The sequence below is a fragment of the Cynocephalus volans genome, chromosome 10 (genome assembly GCF_027409185.1).
Source record: "Cynocephalus volans isolate mCynVol1 chromosome 10, mCynVol1.pri, whole genome shotgun sequence".
NCBI lineage: Eukaryota > Metazoa > Chordata > Mammalia > Dermoptera > Cynocephalidae > Cynocephalus > Cynocephalus volans.
The window spans coordinates 5,450,973-5,467,563 of NC_084469.1; the positions used below are offsets into that span (position 1 = coordinate 5,450,973).

General features: G+C 36.6%; 1 protein-coding gene across 1 annotated transcript in view; it reads left to right on the forward strand.

The window, feature by feature from the left end:
• Positions 1-16,591, forward strand: part of FBXL20 (F-box and leucine rich repeat protein 20) — a 116,752-nt gene that overhangs the window by 98,165 nt on the left and 1,996 nt on the right. The window contains exons 7-14 of the mRNA XM_063110778.1: positions 1,699-1,794; positions 4,291-4,417; positions 5,926-6,000; positions 9,882-10,012; positions 11,920-11,980; positions 12,890-12,934; positions 14,633-14,689; positions 15,720-15,932. Of these exons, the coding sequence (XP_062966848.1) occupies positions 1,699-1,794; positions 4,291-4,417; positions 5,926-6,000; positions 9,882-10,012; positions 11,920-11,980; positions 12,890-12,934; positions 14,633-14,689; positions 15,720-15,932 (805 nt within the window). The remainder of the gene's footprint in view (positions 1-1,698; positions 1,795-4,290; positions 4,418-5,925; positions 6,001-9,881; positions 10,013-11,919; positions 11,981-12,889; positions 12,935-14,632; positions 14,690-15,719; positions 15,933-16,591) is intronic.

Genomic DNA, 16,591 nt, shown 5'->3' on the forward strand with positions numbered 1-16,591 from the left:
GGACAATTAGATATCCATGTGCAAAAGAAAAAAAAGAACTTAGACCCTTAATTCACACCATAACACAAAAATTAAATCAAAATGGATTATAGACCTAGTTTTAGTAAGAGCTAAACTGTAAAACTCTTAGAATAACACATAAAGAAAAAAAACTTTGTGATCTTGGGCTAATCAAGAGTTAATAGATACACCAAGAGCACAAACTAATAAGGAAAAAGTTGATAAATTGGATTTCGTTAAAATTAAAAACTGTTGGTTAGAGTGTTGTGTTATAACACAAAGATCAAGGATTCCCCGAATCCAGCTGCCAAAAAGTGAAAAAACTTTTAATGCTTTTGAGGATGCCATTAAGAAAATGAAAACACAAGGTACAAACTGGGAGAAAATATTTGCAAATCATGTCTGATAAATTTTGTATCTAGAATAAATAGAGAGTTCTTAGAATCAATAAAAAGATGACAGTCCAACTAAAAAATGGCTAAAGACTTAAACAGACATTTCGTCAAAGAAGACATAAGAATGGCTAATAAGCATAAGAAAAGGTTTTTTTTTATGGAATTATGAAATAAAACCTCAATGTGATTCTACTTCATACCCACTAAGGTGGCTATAATCAAAAAGAGAAAATGCCAAGTGTTGGCAATGAGATAGAGTAGAGAATCTGGGACTGCCATTGTAAAATGGTCCAACCACTTCAGAAAACAGTTTGACAGTTTCTTAAAAGGCAAACAATTCCACTCCTAGTAATCTACCCAAAAGAAATGAAAGCATAGGTCCGCACAAAGATCTAGGCAATATATTAGCCAAAAACAATGTGTGTGACTCTTGTTTGGATGCTGATTTGAACAAATCAGCCTGACCAAGGCATTTATGAGACAATGGGGAAAATTTTAACACAGACTGGGTATCAGATGATATTAAGGAATTAAAACACTAATCTTTTTGAAATATTTACTGAAATATTTATAGGTGAAATAATGTTTGAGATTTGCTTTAAAGTACAGGAAGTAATAGGTGAAATAAAAATAGCAGGATATTGATATTTACGTTGAAATTTAATGATGGTACATGTGGGTTCTCTATATTATTCACTCCTGCGTATATTTCAAATTTTCCATGGTAAGTTTAAAAATTAAACTGAAAATTTGACCTTTGTACAAAAAGAGCCTTTAAGAAATTCATAAAAGAAAGTAGGTTGCAGTATTATATAATTTACTTGTTTCAGCCTAATACCAGTCCATCTTTTGTATACTTTGCAAAACTCCAGTTCTTTCATTATTACTATGCAGAAGGTTATCTTGAGTAGAGATTTAAGTGATAGAGCAGAGGCAGAACTTTCTGTCTTCATGTTTCACTGCATGCTAGCAGGTAGTGGTTAGCTTTCTGGTGTTCCTCGATTTGCAAAATGCACGTAGACCTTTTAGAGCCCACATAAGTATTGTGCTGTTTGTTAATAGCTATTAACATTTCCAGATGTGAGTCAAGCACCATCTTCCCCTCATGTAAATTCTCATACACAGCACAGTCGCTCTTCTTTGTGAATGGTACCTGCAGGATTTATAACTGCTTTTTTTAGGGGGTATGGAAATTTTACACTTCATGTATATGTACACATGTTTAATGAGAATGGTGTATGATATACTGAGGATGTGTTCTTATTTTGCTTATTCATTTATTTCTCATTTTTCTATTTTTCAGTACATGTACTAGCCTTAGCAAGTTCTGTTGCAAACTCAGGCACCTTGACTTGGCTTCCTGTACATCAATAACAAACATGTCTCTAAAGGCACTGAGGTAATTTCTTATAATAAGCATGTCCAGTAATCAGAACAAATATATACTTTTTTTTTTTTTTTTTAATTTTAAAGATTACCGGTAAGGGGATCTTAACCCTTGACTTGGTGTTGTCAGCACCACTCTCTCCCAAGTGAGCGAACCGGCCATCCCTGTATAGGGATCTGAACCCGTGGCCTTTGTGTTATCAGCACCACACTCTCCCAAGTGAGCCACAGGCCGTCCCTAATACATACTTTTTAAAAATAACTGATATTAAGTTGGAACTGAAGGGACTGTGATTTATGGATAGATACTGTAGTTTAGAATAGATCTTCTGGTTTACCACTTGCCCAAAAAACAATTACAGGACACATTCAAGTGAAATGACTAGAGATAACAAGGATTTCTAACAGAGTACTACACCTTATTACATAAATGATTAGATTTTTATGAAGGCCTATTTTCCAAAAGAAAAAAAAGCGGGGGGGGGGGGCAGAAAATGGTACTATTACAGCTTAGGGATTAGAAAAGGGTTCTGGGGCTGACCCCGTGGCGCACTTGGGAGAGTGCGGCGCTGGGAGCGCAGCAGTGCTGCCGCCGCGGGTTCGGATCCTATATAGGGATGGCCAGTGTGCTCACTGGCTGAGCGCGGTGCAGCCGGTCACAAAAAATGACAAAAAAAAAAGAAAGAAAGAAAAGGGTTCTGGAGTCAGGTTATTAAGCAAGTGCTTTAAGCAAACATAACCCTTCTGAGCTTTTTCTTATAGCATTATTATTAGGATTAAACAAGATATTAGGTTTAACCATATAAAGTTGTGCCAACATTCAACAGTTTTTGTGTTATAAAAATGACAGCTTCGTGTACTTCAACCTAATATATGTAAAGTGCTTAAAAGGGTTCCTGGTATATAGTAAGCACTCAATAAGTGATAATTATTTTAATGTTCATAATTTTTAAAAAGTACATTGCAGAAGATATATCTTAAAAGGAAGGTGAAATGCCCATTCTCTTTGGAAACTTTTTTTTTTTTTTTTTTTTTTTTTTTTTTTTTTTTTAAGATGACCGGTAAGGGGATCTTAACCCTTGACTTGCTTCTCCCAAGTGAGCTAACCGGCCATCCCTATATAGGGATCCGAACCTGTGGCCTTTGTGTTATCAGTACCACACTCTCCCAAGTGAGTCATGGGCTGGCCCGGAAAACATCTTTTTATCAGCCTTTTTATATGATCGTGGGCCCATTTATTGGTTGCATTTGTGCACAGTAAGAATTAAGCTATAAAAAGAAGAAATACAGATTTAGTTGAGTGTAAGTAATCTAAAAATGTGACTTCTTTTAGACTTTCCTTGTGAATGTTGAGCATATATGTATCTAAGACTGCCTTGTAGGATAATAAATATGATAATATAACATTTATCATTTATAAAATATTTTCATATAAGTTATCTCACTTATTTGAAAACCTTGTGAGGTACATATGACAGACATTTTATAGATAAGAAAATCTAAAAAGTTGTTCAGTGCCAGGTACTGTGATGCAACCATGAGATGTAAATGAGTAAGATATTGTTGCTGCCCTTGAGTTGCTCAGAGTCTACTGGTTGAAAAACTGCTAAACATATATCATATTTCTGTGTGATAAGTACTGTGATAGGAATGAGTACATTGGTTTTGGGAGAACATTGAAAGGGCTGTGGCCAGTCTTGGACTAAGAGGTTCAGACAGGTTTCCTAAAGTGACTTGCCTCAAATCAAACTATTAAGTTGAAGAATGAACTTGAACCTAGAGCTCCTGGCTTTGTTTTTGTGTCTTTTCTGCAGACAGGAATGCAGAGTTTCCCAAAGAATATCATAGAAAAGTTTGGGATTCTTCCATAGTCCAAATGTGAAAATAAACTGATAAGAGCAGAGGGATCAAAGATGAAGCTAGTATTTTGATAGAAGGCAGAGATTGAACACAAGGTATCCTAAATTTAGCCTACAGAAAAAATACTGTAGAAACGTACCAGATAAGGAAATATACAGAGCCTTTGTAATTTTTTAAAAATAAATGTTTAAAAGTCCTCACTATTACTTTGATACTGGTAGAATTACTTGATGGAGAAACTGGGTTTGAATCTGAACTCTTTACTAATTACTCTGTAAAGTTGAACAAGTCACTTAATTTCCATTTCCTATGAATATAAAAATACTTTGAAAAGTATAAATCTCTATAAAAAATGTAATATATCTGAAAAATTATGTTGTGCTTTGTGATTATTGTTTAAGCCAGATTTGCAATGACACTGCTAGTGATATAGTTCCCGTGAACACCACAAACGTTGATAAATCAGCTTTGTTTTGGGTTTTTTTTACTATGGAAATGCCTATATTCCAAATTTACGTTAAGTAAATACATATATTCTTGTGGGAGAGAATGAGACTGTATTCATTTCTTCACCAAATAGCCAGTAAAATGTGACTTTGGTGCCTTTGGAATTATATTTAGTGATGTGTTTATCTCATTTTATTCTAAGCGAGGGATGTCCATTGTTGGAGCAGTTGAACATTTCCTGGTGTGACCAAGTAACCAAGGATGGCATTCAAGCACTAGTGAGAGGCTGTGGGGGTCTCAAGGCCTTATTTTTAAAAGGCTGCACACAGGTAATATTCCATGTAGTGCTTGTGAAAGTCAGAGGAACCATAATGTCTTTGTGGGCAGCCCCAGGATTTTTATCTTAAGGGAAATGTTAGTTGTGTGTATTGTTGATCAAAGACACATGCTTACCAAAATTAAAGTTTTTTCCTTAGAATAAAAGAATGAAAAGAACATCTGACCAAAGATGAATTTGGGGATGGGGGAAAGCAAAGTGGGGAGATAAGATCATACCTAGGATACACCAATCTGTACTGAAAAGAAAACTTGCCATGTTGTCACTGTCTGATACTTTGAACTGGATAGGCAAAGAAGGCAGTTTTGGTGATTTCCGTTTGTTTAGCCACCAGGAATTTTTCTCAAATGTGCTAGCTATACAACAACCTATATATCTTATAGTATTTATTGGTGCTTATTCCCTGCCAGTCACATTACAAATCCAACGTATTTTATCATTAAAAATTTTACTATCTCAGTATAAAAGGAATTTACCAGATAGGAACTGGAAAGAAATGATCAAGAATGGATTTATTTTATTTTATTTTTTATTTTTATTTTTATTTTTTGGCAGCTGGTCGGTAAGGGGATCCGAACCCTTCTTTGACCTTGGTTTCCCAACACCACAGTCTCCCAAATGAGCTAACCAGCCAGCCCCCTCAAGAATGGATTTAAATGTGCTTGACTAGGGGGCCGGTTGGTTAGCTCAGTTGATTAGAGGGTAGTGCTGGTAACACCCATGTCCAGGGTTCTATCCCTGTACCAGCCAGCCACCAAAAAATAAGAATAAAATAAAATTAAAATGTGACTGACAAAGTAGGGCTAGGCTCTACCTTATTTTATTAATGGTTACTAAAACCATACCTTGGATTCCATTAAAAATGCCCTCATTCTTTGACCATGATGGGAGAGATTCCATTGTCTGAAACAGAGCTTCAGATGTATGACTATCTTAAAACAACAGCTTGAGCTTCTGGTTATTTATGGAATCCTGAAAAATATTGATTGGAATGCATCATTATAATCAATTACATACCATCTGTTCTCAGCACTGAAAGCATGGCACTGATCATCCAGCAAAAGATAAACACTGTCGATTTGTTTCTCAGTTCTTTCTCCCAAAAGTATGTTTTTTAAAAACTTTATAGGGGGCATAGAAGTGTGAAAATCATTTTAGCTTCATAATACCTCAGCAAAATGCTGTGAGGTATATTTAATTTATTCTGATAAAATTCATGAATACTGGGCAATGTTTATTTTATCTTTTTCCTTGATGATAATAATATGAATTTGGTATGGTCAGAACTGATAAAAGTATTGATAACCTTAGTAATAATATGAATTACACTATTATGTTCATTATTTCTGGTTCATTGTTCCTTTGAAACTTGGTTGACTGTATTTAGAAAGTATTGATGAATGTGTACATTCTTATTTACTTTTTTTTTTAGTGTGTACATTCTTAAATCTTCTTTGAAACAACGTCAGTAATCATCTCTCTTTTTTTTAACCTTTGTAGCTAGAAGATGAAGCTCTCAAGTACATAGGTGCACACTGTCCTGAACTGGTGACTTTGAACTTGCAGACTTGCTTAGTAAGCATCCCTTCCCACAGTTCTTCTGTATTAGTAATTCATTTCAGTAATATCATCGTAAGAGTTTCAGTCATCAAGAGCCATGGTTTTTCTGCTACAACCCTAGGGACATTGTAGACACAGGGATGACTCTTTATATGCATGGCAGTACTCACTCCTAAAGGTTTGAAATAGATAAGATAGATAGATGGTAGCAAATGCAGAATTCCAGATGAATTAACTGTAACTCCAACCATTTCTTATCTACTTAAGAAAACTGTCTAATTTTAAAAAATAAATTATTCACAGACTTCAGTATTTAAAATTGCATTCACTCTTTAAAACCAATTAAGTTTTTGTGTCGGTGGGTCACAACCGTGGGGAACCACTGATCTAAAAGATGACAAGCAATATGTACCCTTTAAGTTATTTTTAGGTTGGCTGGCTGGTTAGCTCACATGGCAGAGTGTGGTGCTGGTAACACTAAGGTCATGGGTTCGGATCCCTGTACAGGCCAGCCACCAAAACCAAAAATATAATAGTAAATTATTTTTAGGTAGTGTCTATATTTAACATTTTGCCTTGTTGAGACTATCAGCTTTAATGTGTTTAAACCCCAAACCCCTAAATTTTTCTTAGATAATTTGCTGAAACTATTCAAGGGCCTAGAACATTGACAGTACACCTTTAGCTTTTCTCTCTTGCCTTGAAAATTACATATGTATGTTGCCTTGGAGTGAGAGCCCCTCATAGCAAAGAAAAAAACTGAGGGTGTCAAAGGACAAAATTACAACAAATGTAAAGATCTCCATTGGCTTTATTTCAGTTCTAGACTCATGCAACACTTCATTCCATAAAATAGAATAAACTTTCATTCCGTAAAATAGAATAAACTTTCCAAAGAGGTGAGCAGAAGAGGTCAGTTTTATAGACAGAAAAGGCTGAAGAAAGCAGAAACAGAACAAAAAGAGGATTGGTCATTTCAAAGTTACTTTCCTTTTAAGGTGGGGACAGTGAGACAGTAGAAAAATAACCGATTATTTAACATTAGGTTACTCCCTTTTGTGTGAGAATTAAAGCAGAGGGAACATTATTATCATGCCTATTGAAGGTTTAAACTGGCCTGTTTGGGAAATTGGCTAAGGTCAGATCACAGCATAGTTTTGTTTTTTGTTTATTTGTTTGTTTGTTTGTTTGTTTTAAAGATGACCAGAAAAGGGATCTGAACCCTTGACTTGGTGTTGTCAGCACCACACTCTCCCAAGTGAGCCAACCAGCCATCCCTATATAGGGATCTGAACCCATGGGGACAATTAGCTGTGCTCTCTTTACTCCACCTTCTCAGCCTGCAACCGGTTGAATAAACTCAGCCAGCCCAGCACTAAAGGCCTGCAGATAGTAAACACAAACCCCCTTTGGCCTAATGTGTCCTTTGATAGATTGTACTATTGTTCCCAATGTTTCACCTCTTCCTGTATCTATGCCCTGTATGTATCTATATGGGCCTTTGGCACACTTACCACTTAAGACAGAGTATATTTCCCTGCCCCACTGAGGTTGGGCTTGTCTATAGAATTTGCTTTGACAAAAGGAATGTGGATAGAAGTGACAGTGTGCCAAATCCAAACCTGGGGGTCAGGAGCTATCAGCTCCATTCATGTGCTTCTGCTCCGTTTCTGCCATTGCCACAGGAAGAGCATGCACCAACTGTCCTGTTTGTCCATGGAGAAGGAGAGATGTGTGAAGCAGAGTTGGACCCATCCTGTAGCTTGGATTCAAGCCCAGCCTAGATCAATTGACCTGCAGATAGATGAGCAAGAATAATAGGTTATTGTTTTAAGACACTGAGTTCTGGAGTCATTTGTTATGCAGCACTTTTGTAGCAAGAGCTAGCTGATACACCTCATCATCCTTTGTTCGGCCTGTGGTTCATTTGGGAGAGGGTGTTGTTGACAACACCAAGTCAAGGGTTAAGATCCCCTTACCAGCCATCTTTAAAAAAAAAAAAAAGGAAGCTCCTAGATACTGAGTTAAAAGGATAACATCCCTCCCATATCATTCTGATTGCCATAATTGCTGACTACCAGAATTTGCCTAATTTCATTTATAAGACCAAAATGTTTTTATCCTGACAGAGCAAGCATAATTGTTATAAACATGAAACTATCATCTTACAGTGCTAGAAAAAAACTGTTCTTAGGCAGCTTCAAATGAACATGCACACGTACATATGTGTGTGCTCGCACACGCTCTTTCTCTCTATATACATATATGTATACACATAAATACATACATATATACCATTTGCGGGTTTAGTTTGGTTTTCTTTATTCTTCCAGCAAGCGGGAATCACAGTTGGTAACCATAAAGAACCAGTTCTATCGTATGTGTAGTTTATTGTTTTCCTTTACCAAAATCTTAGTATAGGAGTTATTCCTTCCCTGCAATGTGATGAAATGATTGTCAGTATTCATGAAACTTCGTGTTCTGCCTAGAATTATTGAAGTGACTGAAGTAGGCTGGCCGGTTTGCTCAGTTGGTTAGAGCGTGGTGGTGTAACACCAAAGTCAATGATTTGGATCCCTATACTGACCAGCCACCAAAAATAAAATTAAAAAGTAAAGATCTTACTCTGAAGTGACTAAAGTACATTTTGATGCATTCACTTTCTTGACTGATTTGAAAACAAAAAAGTTTAGTAAATTTTATTATTTTTTAAAATTTGGATTAAAGTATTGGCAATGTGACTTTCCTCCTCTTTCTTCCTTGATTCTCCGAGGAAGACTTTAAAACATAAGAAGGAAAGAGTAGCACAGTCCTATAATACTTTTCTGATATTATGTGGCACGAATTCTGTTGGCCTGCCAAATGTGCGTATTTGTTGATTCCTGCTTCCCACTTTACACTTCAAGTATCCTTGTCTAGTAATGATACATCACGTTTGTGAAGCACTTTTTCAGGTAGTTCCACATGCGTATATGAGGGTACTTCTAAAAGTTCATGGAAAGATTTGTATTACCTTTTTTATTGGTGGCTGGCTGTTCTGGGGATCAGAACCCTTGACCTTGGTGTTGTCAGCATGACATTCTCCCAGGTGAGCTACGTGGCCAGCCCAAGTATTACCTTTTAATATTTTTCCATGAACTTTTCGAAGTACCTGTGTATACGTCATTATTTTATCCTCTTGGCAAATCTTGTATCTGCCTTAGCATCCAATTTTTTATCTATATTTGTTTTGGTTGCATGATGTCGAGAACATGCTCATTTAAACAGTGATATTTATTAAAAGTTTGATTTTTTTTTTTCCAGTTGTCTTTGCAACTTAAGGACCCTGCTTGATTGAACAGAGATGGCAGGAGAGCTTTATTCTTAGGCACAACTGTTTATCTCCATAAATGAGATGTTCTTTATATTGAAAAATTGAAATGAAATATAGAAATAAATGGATGCTATGGCTGGTATGAGGTTGCAGCTGTCATCTACAATTTGTTTTTTGTTTTTTCATTAACTTATCACTATCAATTTAAACTTGTAGATGTGTTTATGCTATTAAAATATTGCTGTCTTTATTTGGTTTTTAGATTTTAAAATCATTTAATTAAACCTACACTCTGATGCATCCCATGCTGTTCCCTGTCCCATTAGGTTTAAAGAATCCCATATAGCTTCCCTTTACACCAAAAGTGAGCACTTTTTTCTTGCATGCTAACTCAGAAGGAACTGGAAGGAAGGAACAAAGTGTGTTCTCTTTCTTTTAGGTCTGGTGTCTGATTAATATTAAACCTGTCTTGATTTCTTTTTGGTGCTTTTTCACAGAAGTATCATTTTCTTTTCTTCTTGTTTTCTGCTAAGTTACTAATACCTATGGATTTTTTTTTTTTTTTTTTGCTCTTGTTTTTTAGCAAATCACAGATGAAGGTCTCATTACTATATGCAGAGGGTGCCATAAGTTACAGTCCCTCTGTGCCTCTGGCTGTTCCAACATCACAGATGCCATCCTGAATGCTCTAGGTCAGAACTGCCCACGGCTTAGGTAAACATTTCTTGTTTAGCTCAAAAAAAATCAGGGAAAAGGAACAAAAGCCTCCTTCACCCATATTTATTCCTTCGAATGTTGAAATCTTAAGGTAGATACTACAAAGCTGCTACCCTTTTAGATTCCTACCTACTTGCTTTTTATACCTCATTTGATTGCATGTAATTGTCATAAACCAAGGGGTAATAAATAGTCCCCAAATTCTACTTCTTGCTATCCATACTTGAGAAGGAAATAAAGGCATTTTCTCACATTAATGCTTTTATATAATTTCCTTCTCAAAGTTAAGCTTTAAAGGCCCACCCTGAGGTCATACCATAGTAGTGATGCTAAGTACATAGCAGCGAGTATTTAAAAAGAAAAAGCAGCCCTTTGGGAGGGCCTTTTTTGTGCTGGTGGTCTTTTAGAACAGCCGTATTTCTCTATGACTCCTCCTCTCTGCTCGAATATGGAATTTGCTGTTTACTACAAATGCTGTGTTAGTATGCACATGGTATCAAACCCATGTTGTAATGAGTAGAGATGATCCCCGTATTGTTTTGTTTTTCAAAGCAAAATTTATATTGTACTTATAATAGGATATTCTTTGTTCTTAGGTGTTTTACAAATATTAATCCATTTAATCTTCATAACACCACGTAAACAGCTATTATCTCCATATTATAGATGAGAAAACCAAAGCATAGAGAGATTTAGAAACCTGTAAGTGTTGGGGCAAGGAATCAAACTCAGGCACTCTGGCTCCAGAGCCCATGAACCTACTTTTCTTACGTGTAACAATCACTATAAAGCAATAAAACTTTCTAGAAACTTTTTTTGATGATTACCTGACCGTGGCCCTTACCATAATTGTTGAAAGAACACCTGCCTACAGTATCAAAATTTTCTAATACATCATGGACTTGTTGGTCAAAATTAGTGATATGAGAAGCCTAGACTAAAGTATTTCCCAGGAGTTAGGGAGGTGACCAAACCTTTCTTTAAAAATATTATATGTTATCTTTCTGTGTTTTAAAGAGAGGGGTCTTCGGCTCCATCCTCCTGTACAGTTAATTATATTTTTAGAATGGAAAAGTTCTGAAATGTGATGCTCAAAAGGTGTGTTTAGTCAGCTCATGCCATTAGATACAGCATTCGCTTCTGATTTTGAATTGATAATAATTTCCTCTATTTTAGGTTTTTTCAACTTCAGTAGTATTTGTAAGCAAATGTATAAGTGTTCTTGGTACCATTGTGCAGAGGTCAGCACACTTTTCACAGAAAAGAGCTACTTTTGATTCCCCAGTCCTGTGTTTGGTATTTAGATTGGTGTTTAGCAGTTGGTGAATAGGGGAGTAGCTGCCAACTCAGCTTCCCTCTCTGCTGGGCCTCCAAGGGAGTCTGTGGGAGGAGGCAGGAAGCTTTCATAAGTATGGAATTTCATATTTGGGACAGACCTGTAATTAAGCAGTCCCTTCATTCCATTTTTTAAAGCTTTTTAAATCTGAGTGAATCTACGTGTAAAAATGGAAAGAAAATTGTTTTTCAGCAACAGATTTACTGAAATAGAGTATTTATCTCCATTTCCTTTGTTTTCTAGGAGCAGGCTGCCCTCTGGGGGTAAGCAGTATCCCATCAAGAAGGCTTTTAATGTATTTCATGCATTTTGGCATTAACTACAAGCATCAGTTATATTCTTCTGTGTTCTTTGATTACATCACCTTGAAATGTGGTATTTATAGGACCACTTAATGATGACTCCAGGAAAATGAATGGCGAGATCTGTATACAGACTGGCTTAGCTGTTGGTGTCATTCTATATTATAAAGTCCTTAGGGAATAGGAGGTTTCTTAAATTCTTGCTGTTTTAGTAAACACAGTTTTTAGAAACCAGGAACTTGACTTTCACTTTGTTTTTTTAACAGAATATTAGAAGTGGCACGATGTTCTCAATTAACAGATGTGGGCTTTACCACTCTGGCCAGGGTAAGTATTTTCTGTAGGTTCCATAGGTTTGTTTCCATAGGTTTTGATTGGGATTTTTACTTCAGAACAATGAGCAGCAAGGGACATGTAGAATGGCAGTAGAATTGGGAGTGTGAGACGGGGGCATTTCCTCTGTGGCTGGTATTCCTGAGCATTCTTATGCTACAGCTACAGACCTGCTGGTGCAAGTAAGAATACAAACTGCTCTGGAAATGCAGACATGTATCAGAGAACATGACACTCCTTCATGAGACTTAAATCTCCACAATTTCATAAGATGATAAATTAAGCAGGGACTTCCTGGTGTTTTGTAAAAGAAACTTACTTGGTTATTTGTTATGTAACTGTTGGATGAGAGTAATGTTGAAAGGAATAAGCTGGTTTTAAATGAAGAAGTTTTCAAAGATTTCTGTATTTTTAAGATTTTAATACTTGGAGTGGTTAATAAATCACTGTATAGTAATCGTATTTAAAATTATACTGACTTTAACCAATGTTGTGGAACAGGAGGAAGGTCATTTGCTTTCAGATAGATTATTGATGGAGTACTAACAGCACGTGGTATAACTAAAGAAGGATGTGAGACTTGCTTTCCTCTCTTCCGAAGAAACAGTTTTAATTAAATTATTTATGGTTGACAGGATGTCTGTATTATCCCAGTATTAACGTTCATCAAAGTTATTCCCTTGAACTTGTAAGATGTGAAATAATTGAGAAATTTCAAGGTGATCATAGCCTTTTAAAGTGTGTAATTAATGGAATAAGATAGAAAGTGACATTAGAATGACACCAACTGTGAAACACTAAGATTTCATCAGTATATCTAATACTACCTCTCAGTATTTGGGCCTTAAAATTTTCCTATGTTTTAAATGTTCACATTGTGATGTTTGGTTTTGGACTTTGTAGAATTGTCATGAGCTTGAAAAGATGGACCTGGAAGAGTGTGTTCAGGTAAGATTGTGGATTTTCATTCAGACATATGGTGTTAGAGAAACTTAGATAATACATACACATCAGAATGTTCAGTTCCCTTGTGTAGGACACTGTAGTGCCTGGCAGCACTGCTGATTCTCCATTTATTGAGGTGTCTTCTAGGCTGCCGTGCAGAAGTGCTCATGGTATATGTGTTAAAGAGTTATGAAAATACATGCCATCAGTCAGGTTGTCACTGGAGAGAAAGGAGGTCCAAGTGTTCAGGCCATAAAGCTGTTAAAATATTTCCTTAGGGGTCAGCCCATGGCTCACTTGGGAGAGTGTGGTGCTGATAACAATAAGGCCACGGGTTCGGATCCCTACAAGGATGGCCGGTTAGCTCCCTTGGGAGAGCCTGATGCTGACAACACCAAGTCAAGGGTTAAGAGCCCCTATGGTCATCTTTTTAAAAAAAAAATTTTTTTTTTTTCTTAGTCCTGTGGAGTTGTGATACCAGTAAATAATTAAAGCCCCATCACACTGATCTATAGCACTGTTCTTTTTAGCTTAACTGGATCTTGGATCCATTGTGTCGTTAGCCCTGGAGACCTGACTCTATCTGGCTCTTAAGACAGGCTGACCTCCTTATCAACTCCACTCTCTAACCAACTGAGCTAACTGGCCAGCCTCTTATCAACAATTTCTTTTATTGCCAGTTTTAAGAGCTTTGAGATTATTAATTTGTTGGAGAGAAACTTTGAAGGGGAACTTTAGAAAGGAAAATAGAGCAACAAAATTTTTTAAAGGTAAAAATAAAGAAGGGGAGATACAGGCATTCTTCAAAAATTTAGTGGAAAAGTAGAATTAAAAGATAATATGAATCTTTCCATGAACTTTTTGAAGTACCCTTGTACTTCTGTAACTATAAAGACCACTTTTAAAAAAATTACTTGTTGTCTAGACACTACTTAGCAGCGATTTAGTTCTCACTAAACCAAAACTTACTCACATTCATTTATATCTTAAACATGCCTGAGTATCCTCTGTGTTCTTCCCAGCGTTAGTTCTTGTGAATGGTCAGGCCTGTCTTCCTCAACACACCCCACCACCATTTCTTAGCCTCTGTGAAGCTGTATGTAGTAAAAAAATCATAATCTCAAAGTTGGAGAAAAATTTGAAAAGAGGCACTGATTTACTTTCAGTCCTAAGATAACTATGAAAGACTCTTCTCTCTCCCTGAACGTTCATAGTTAACCCAGATTCCAGCAGTGCCTGTCTGCCACTCTTGAGAAAATAGCTGACACCCAAGTTATCAATCCTGAGTTGTGGCATACCTTCTTAAAAATAGGCCAAATATCTAAAAATTTGAGGATGTCTGACATTAATTTTTTTTCATGGAGCACTGTCTTCTGATTCTTTTCTGTGGTGGTTACAAAAAGATAGCTACAAAGTCCAGTGGGTGTAAGTTCCAAGGGGACAGGTTTTGATTCATTTCCAAAACAAAACAATTTTAAACAGAGGTGTCTAGAGATGAAGACTAGAGATGATAGATGTGTTCAAGCCTATCCTGGGCAGGTTCTTACAGAACAAGTTCAGGTAGCCAGTGGGATTTGAACTTTAAGATTCTGTTATTTGATGGTTGGTTATCAGGATGTCTAGAAGTGTCCTCAAGAATGAGGGATGGCTGATGATTTTATTTGGAATTATACCTAAAATAAACTTGTGTATTTCTTTCAGATAACAGATAGCACATTAATCCAGCTTTCCATACACTGTCCTCGACTTCAAGTACTGGTGAGTTTGACTTTCAAAGTTTCATTTGTTTACTGGATGTAAACAAAATCTGTAGTTCTGTAGTTCTAGTTAAAGTAAGAACTCAGCTCTTAACTTTTCTCTAGTGCCTGGCTACCATTTTGGGAAAGGATGCTTCTCCAAACTGCCAACTTACAGAGGACAAAGGGAGGACCTTAGTGAAATGGGAAACTGAGATAGGAACTGGGAAAAGTTAAATGTTTCTGTATCAGTGTTTGGAGACTGAAAACTGACATGGAGAGTATGAGTTATCTTTTCCACATGAATTATATTCCAGTCCAAGTGATGTCTAAATTCTGGAGATCTAGGGGATGAGGTGGCTTAAAATGTAAATTGCTTCACCTTGGGAACAAATGTTCTTATAAGACAGAACCAATCAAGCCTTTCCTAGGGGGAGTTCTTGCTACTACTTTCAGTGACACTATAGGAAGGCATTCTGGTTGAATGTTTTGTATCCAGGCTCATTTTTGGTGTGTTGGGTGGCACATACTATCCAAAACTGGGTCAAGGGTTCTGAGTTTTTCAGATCAGGGACTTAAGGAAAATTCATGAAGTGATTATGTGATTAGGTAACCACACCTGACAGCTATAAAAATCATCTTCAGTTAATTAATTGTTGGGTCATGCCCCTGCACCAGATAGTCCATATTTTTAATTCAAATTCCAGAAAATTTTTGGTATGAAAAGCTTAATTCCCACTTGTCCCTACTAGAGAAAAGTGTTAATTTGGGGAGAGGGTAATTTTTAAGACTGTCTTACTTTGTTCATGAACTAGTTCACAGCCATTACCTGAATTCACAAAATATGTTTAATATCACACACAAAAATGTCAATCATTGATTGCCAAAAGTAGAGCCCCAGCAACACTAGCTTGCTTTCTTCAATTTACTGTATGGATCTAGTGATGGCTCCATATTTATTGAAATTAAGCCAGAAAAGTTTTACACAAGCCTCTGGCTAGAGGAATGCCAGAAGATATTTCAGTGTCCTTCCTTGCTCTATTTGGCTGCAGAGTCTGTCTCACTGTGAGCTGATCACAGACGATGGAATTCGTCACCTGGGGAATGGGGCCTGTGCCCATGATCAGCTGGAGGTGATTGAGCTGGACAACTGCCCACTAATCACAGATGCATCCCTGGAGCACTTGAAGAGCTGTCACAGCCTTGAGCGGATAGAACTCTATGACTGCCAGCAGATCACACGGGCTGGAATCAAGAGACTCAGGGTAAAGATGGCTGCATCACTCTCCAGCTCTGGTGTTCTCAGCATTCTTACTTTTCTTTTTTTCTTTTTTTTCCCCAGATTTAGATTCCTGTAATTTTTATATTTACTTGGACATTTAGTAAGGAGAAAACAAAAATGGAGAGCAAACCTAAGGGTGGATAGTTTTTACATGTGGTTTCAGATGGAAATTTAGTAAGGAAATACCCACTGAAGGGAAAGAAAAGTAGATCTCCTCCCAGCAGAGTCTCTCCAATAATGTCCAGAACTTAATAACATCCCGGAGTCAAAAAAAAAAAAAAAAAAACACATCAGATTTTGGTTCTAAACAAAAGAAAGGAATAACATAAAGAAAATGTTTGGTTAAATGGGATTTAAGAATGTAATTTGTATTTCCTTTTCACATCAAACCTTTTCCTGGGGTTCTTATTGTTTAAGACAACAAATGGATCAAGTAGATTTTTACCATTTCTTTTGACCCCATCCTGCATAATAGAGAGACCCATGAATAGCCAAATGACTGGTAGATAGGTTGCCAGCAAAGAAGTTATAAAAAGCTGGATGAATCTATATGTTAGATTATTCAGCTCAGCAGATTTGTTGGGACATCTGCTTTACACCTGCTGTAGGAAAGGCACTGTGCTTGGCTAGGCCCTTACCACC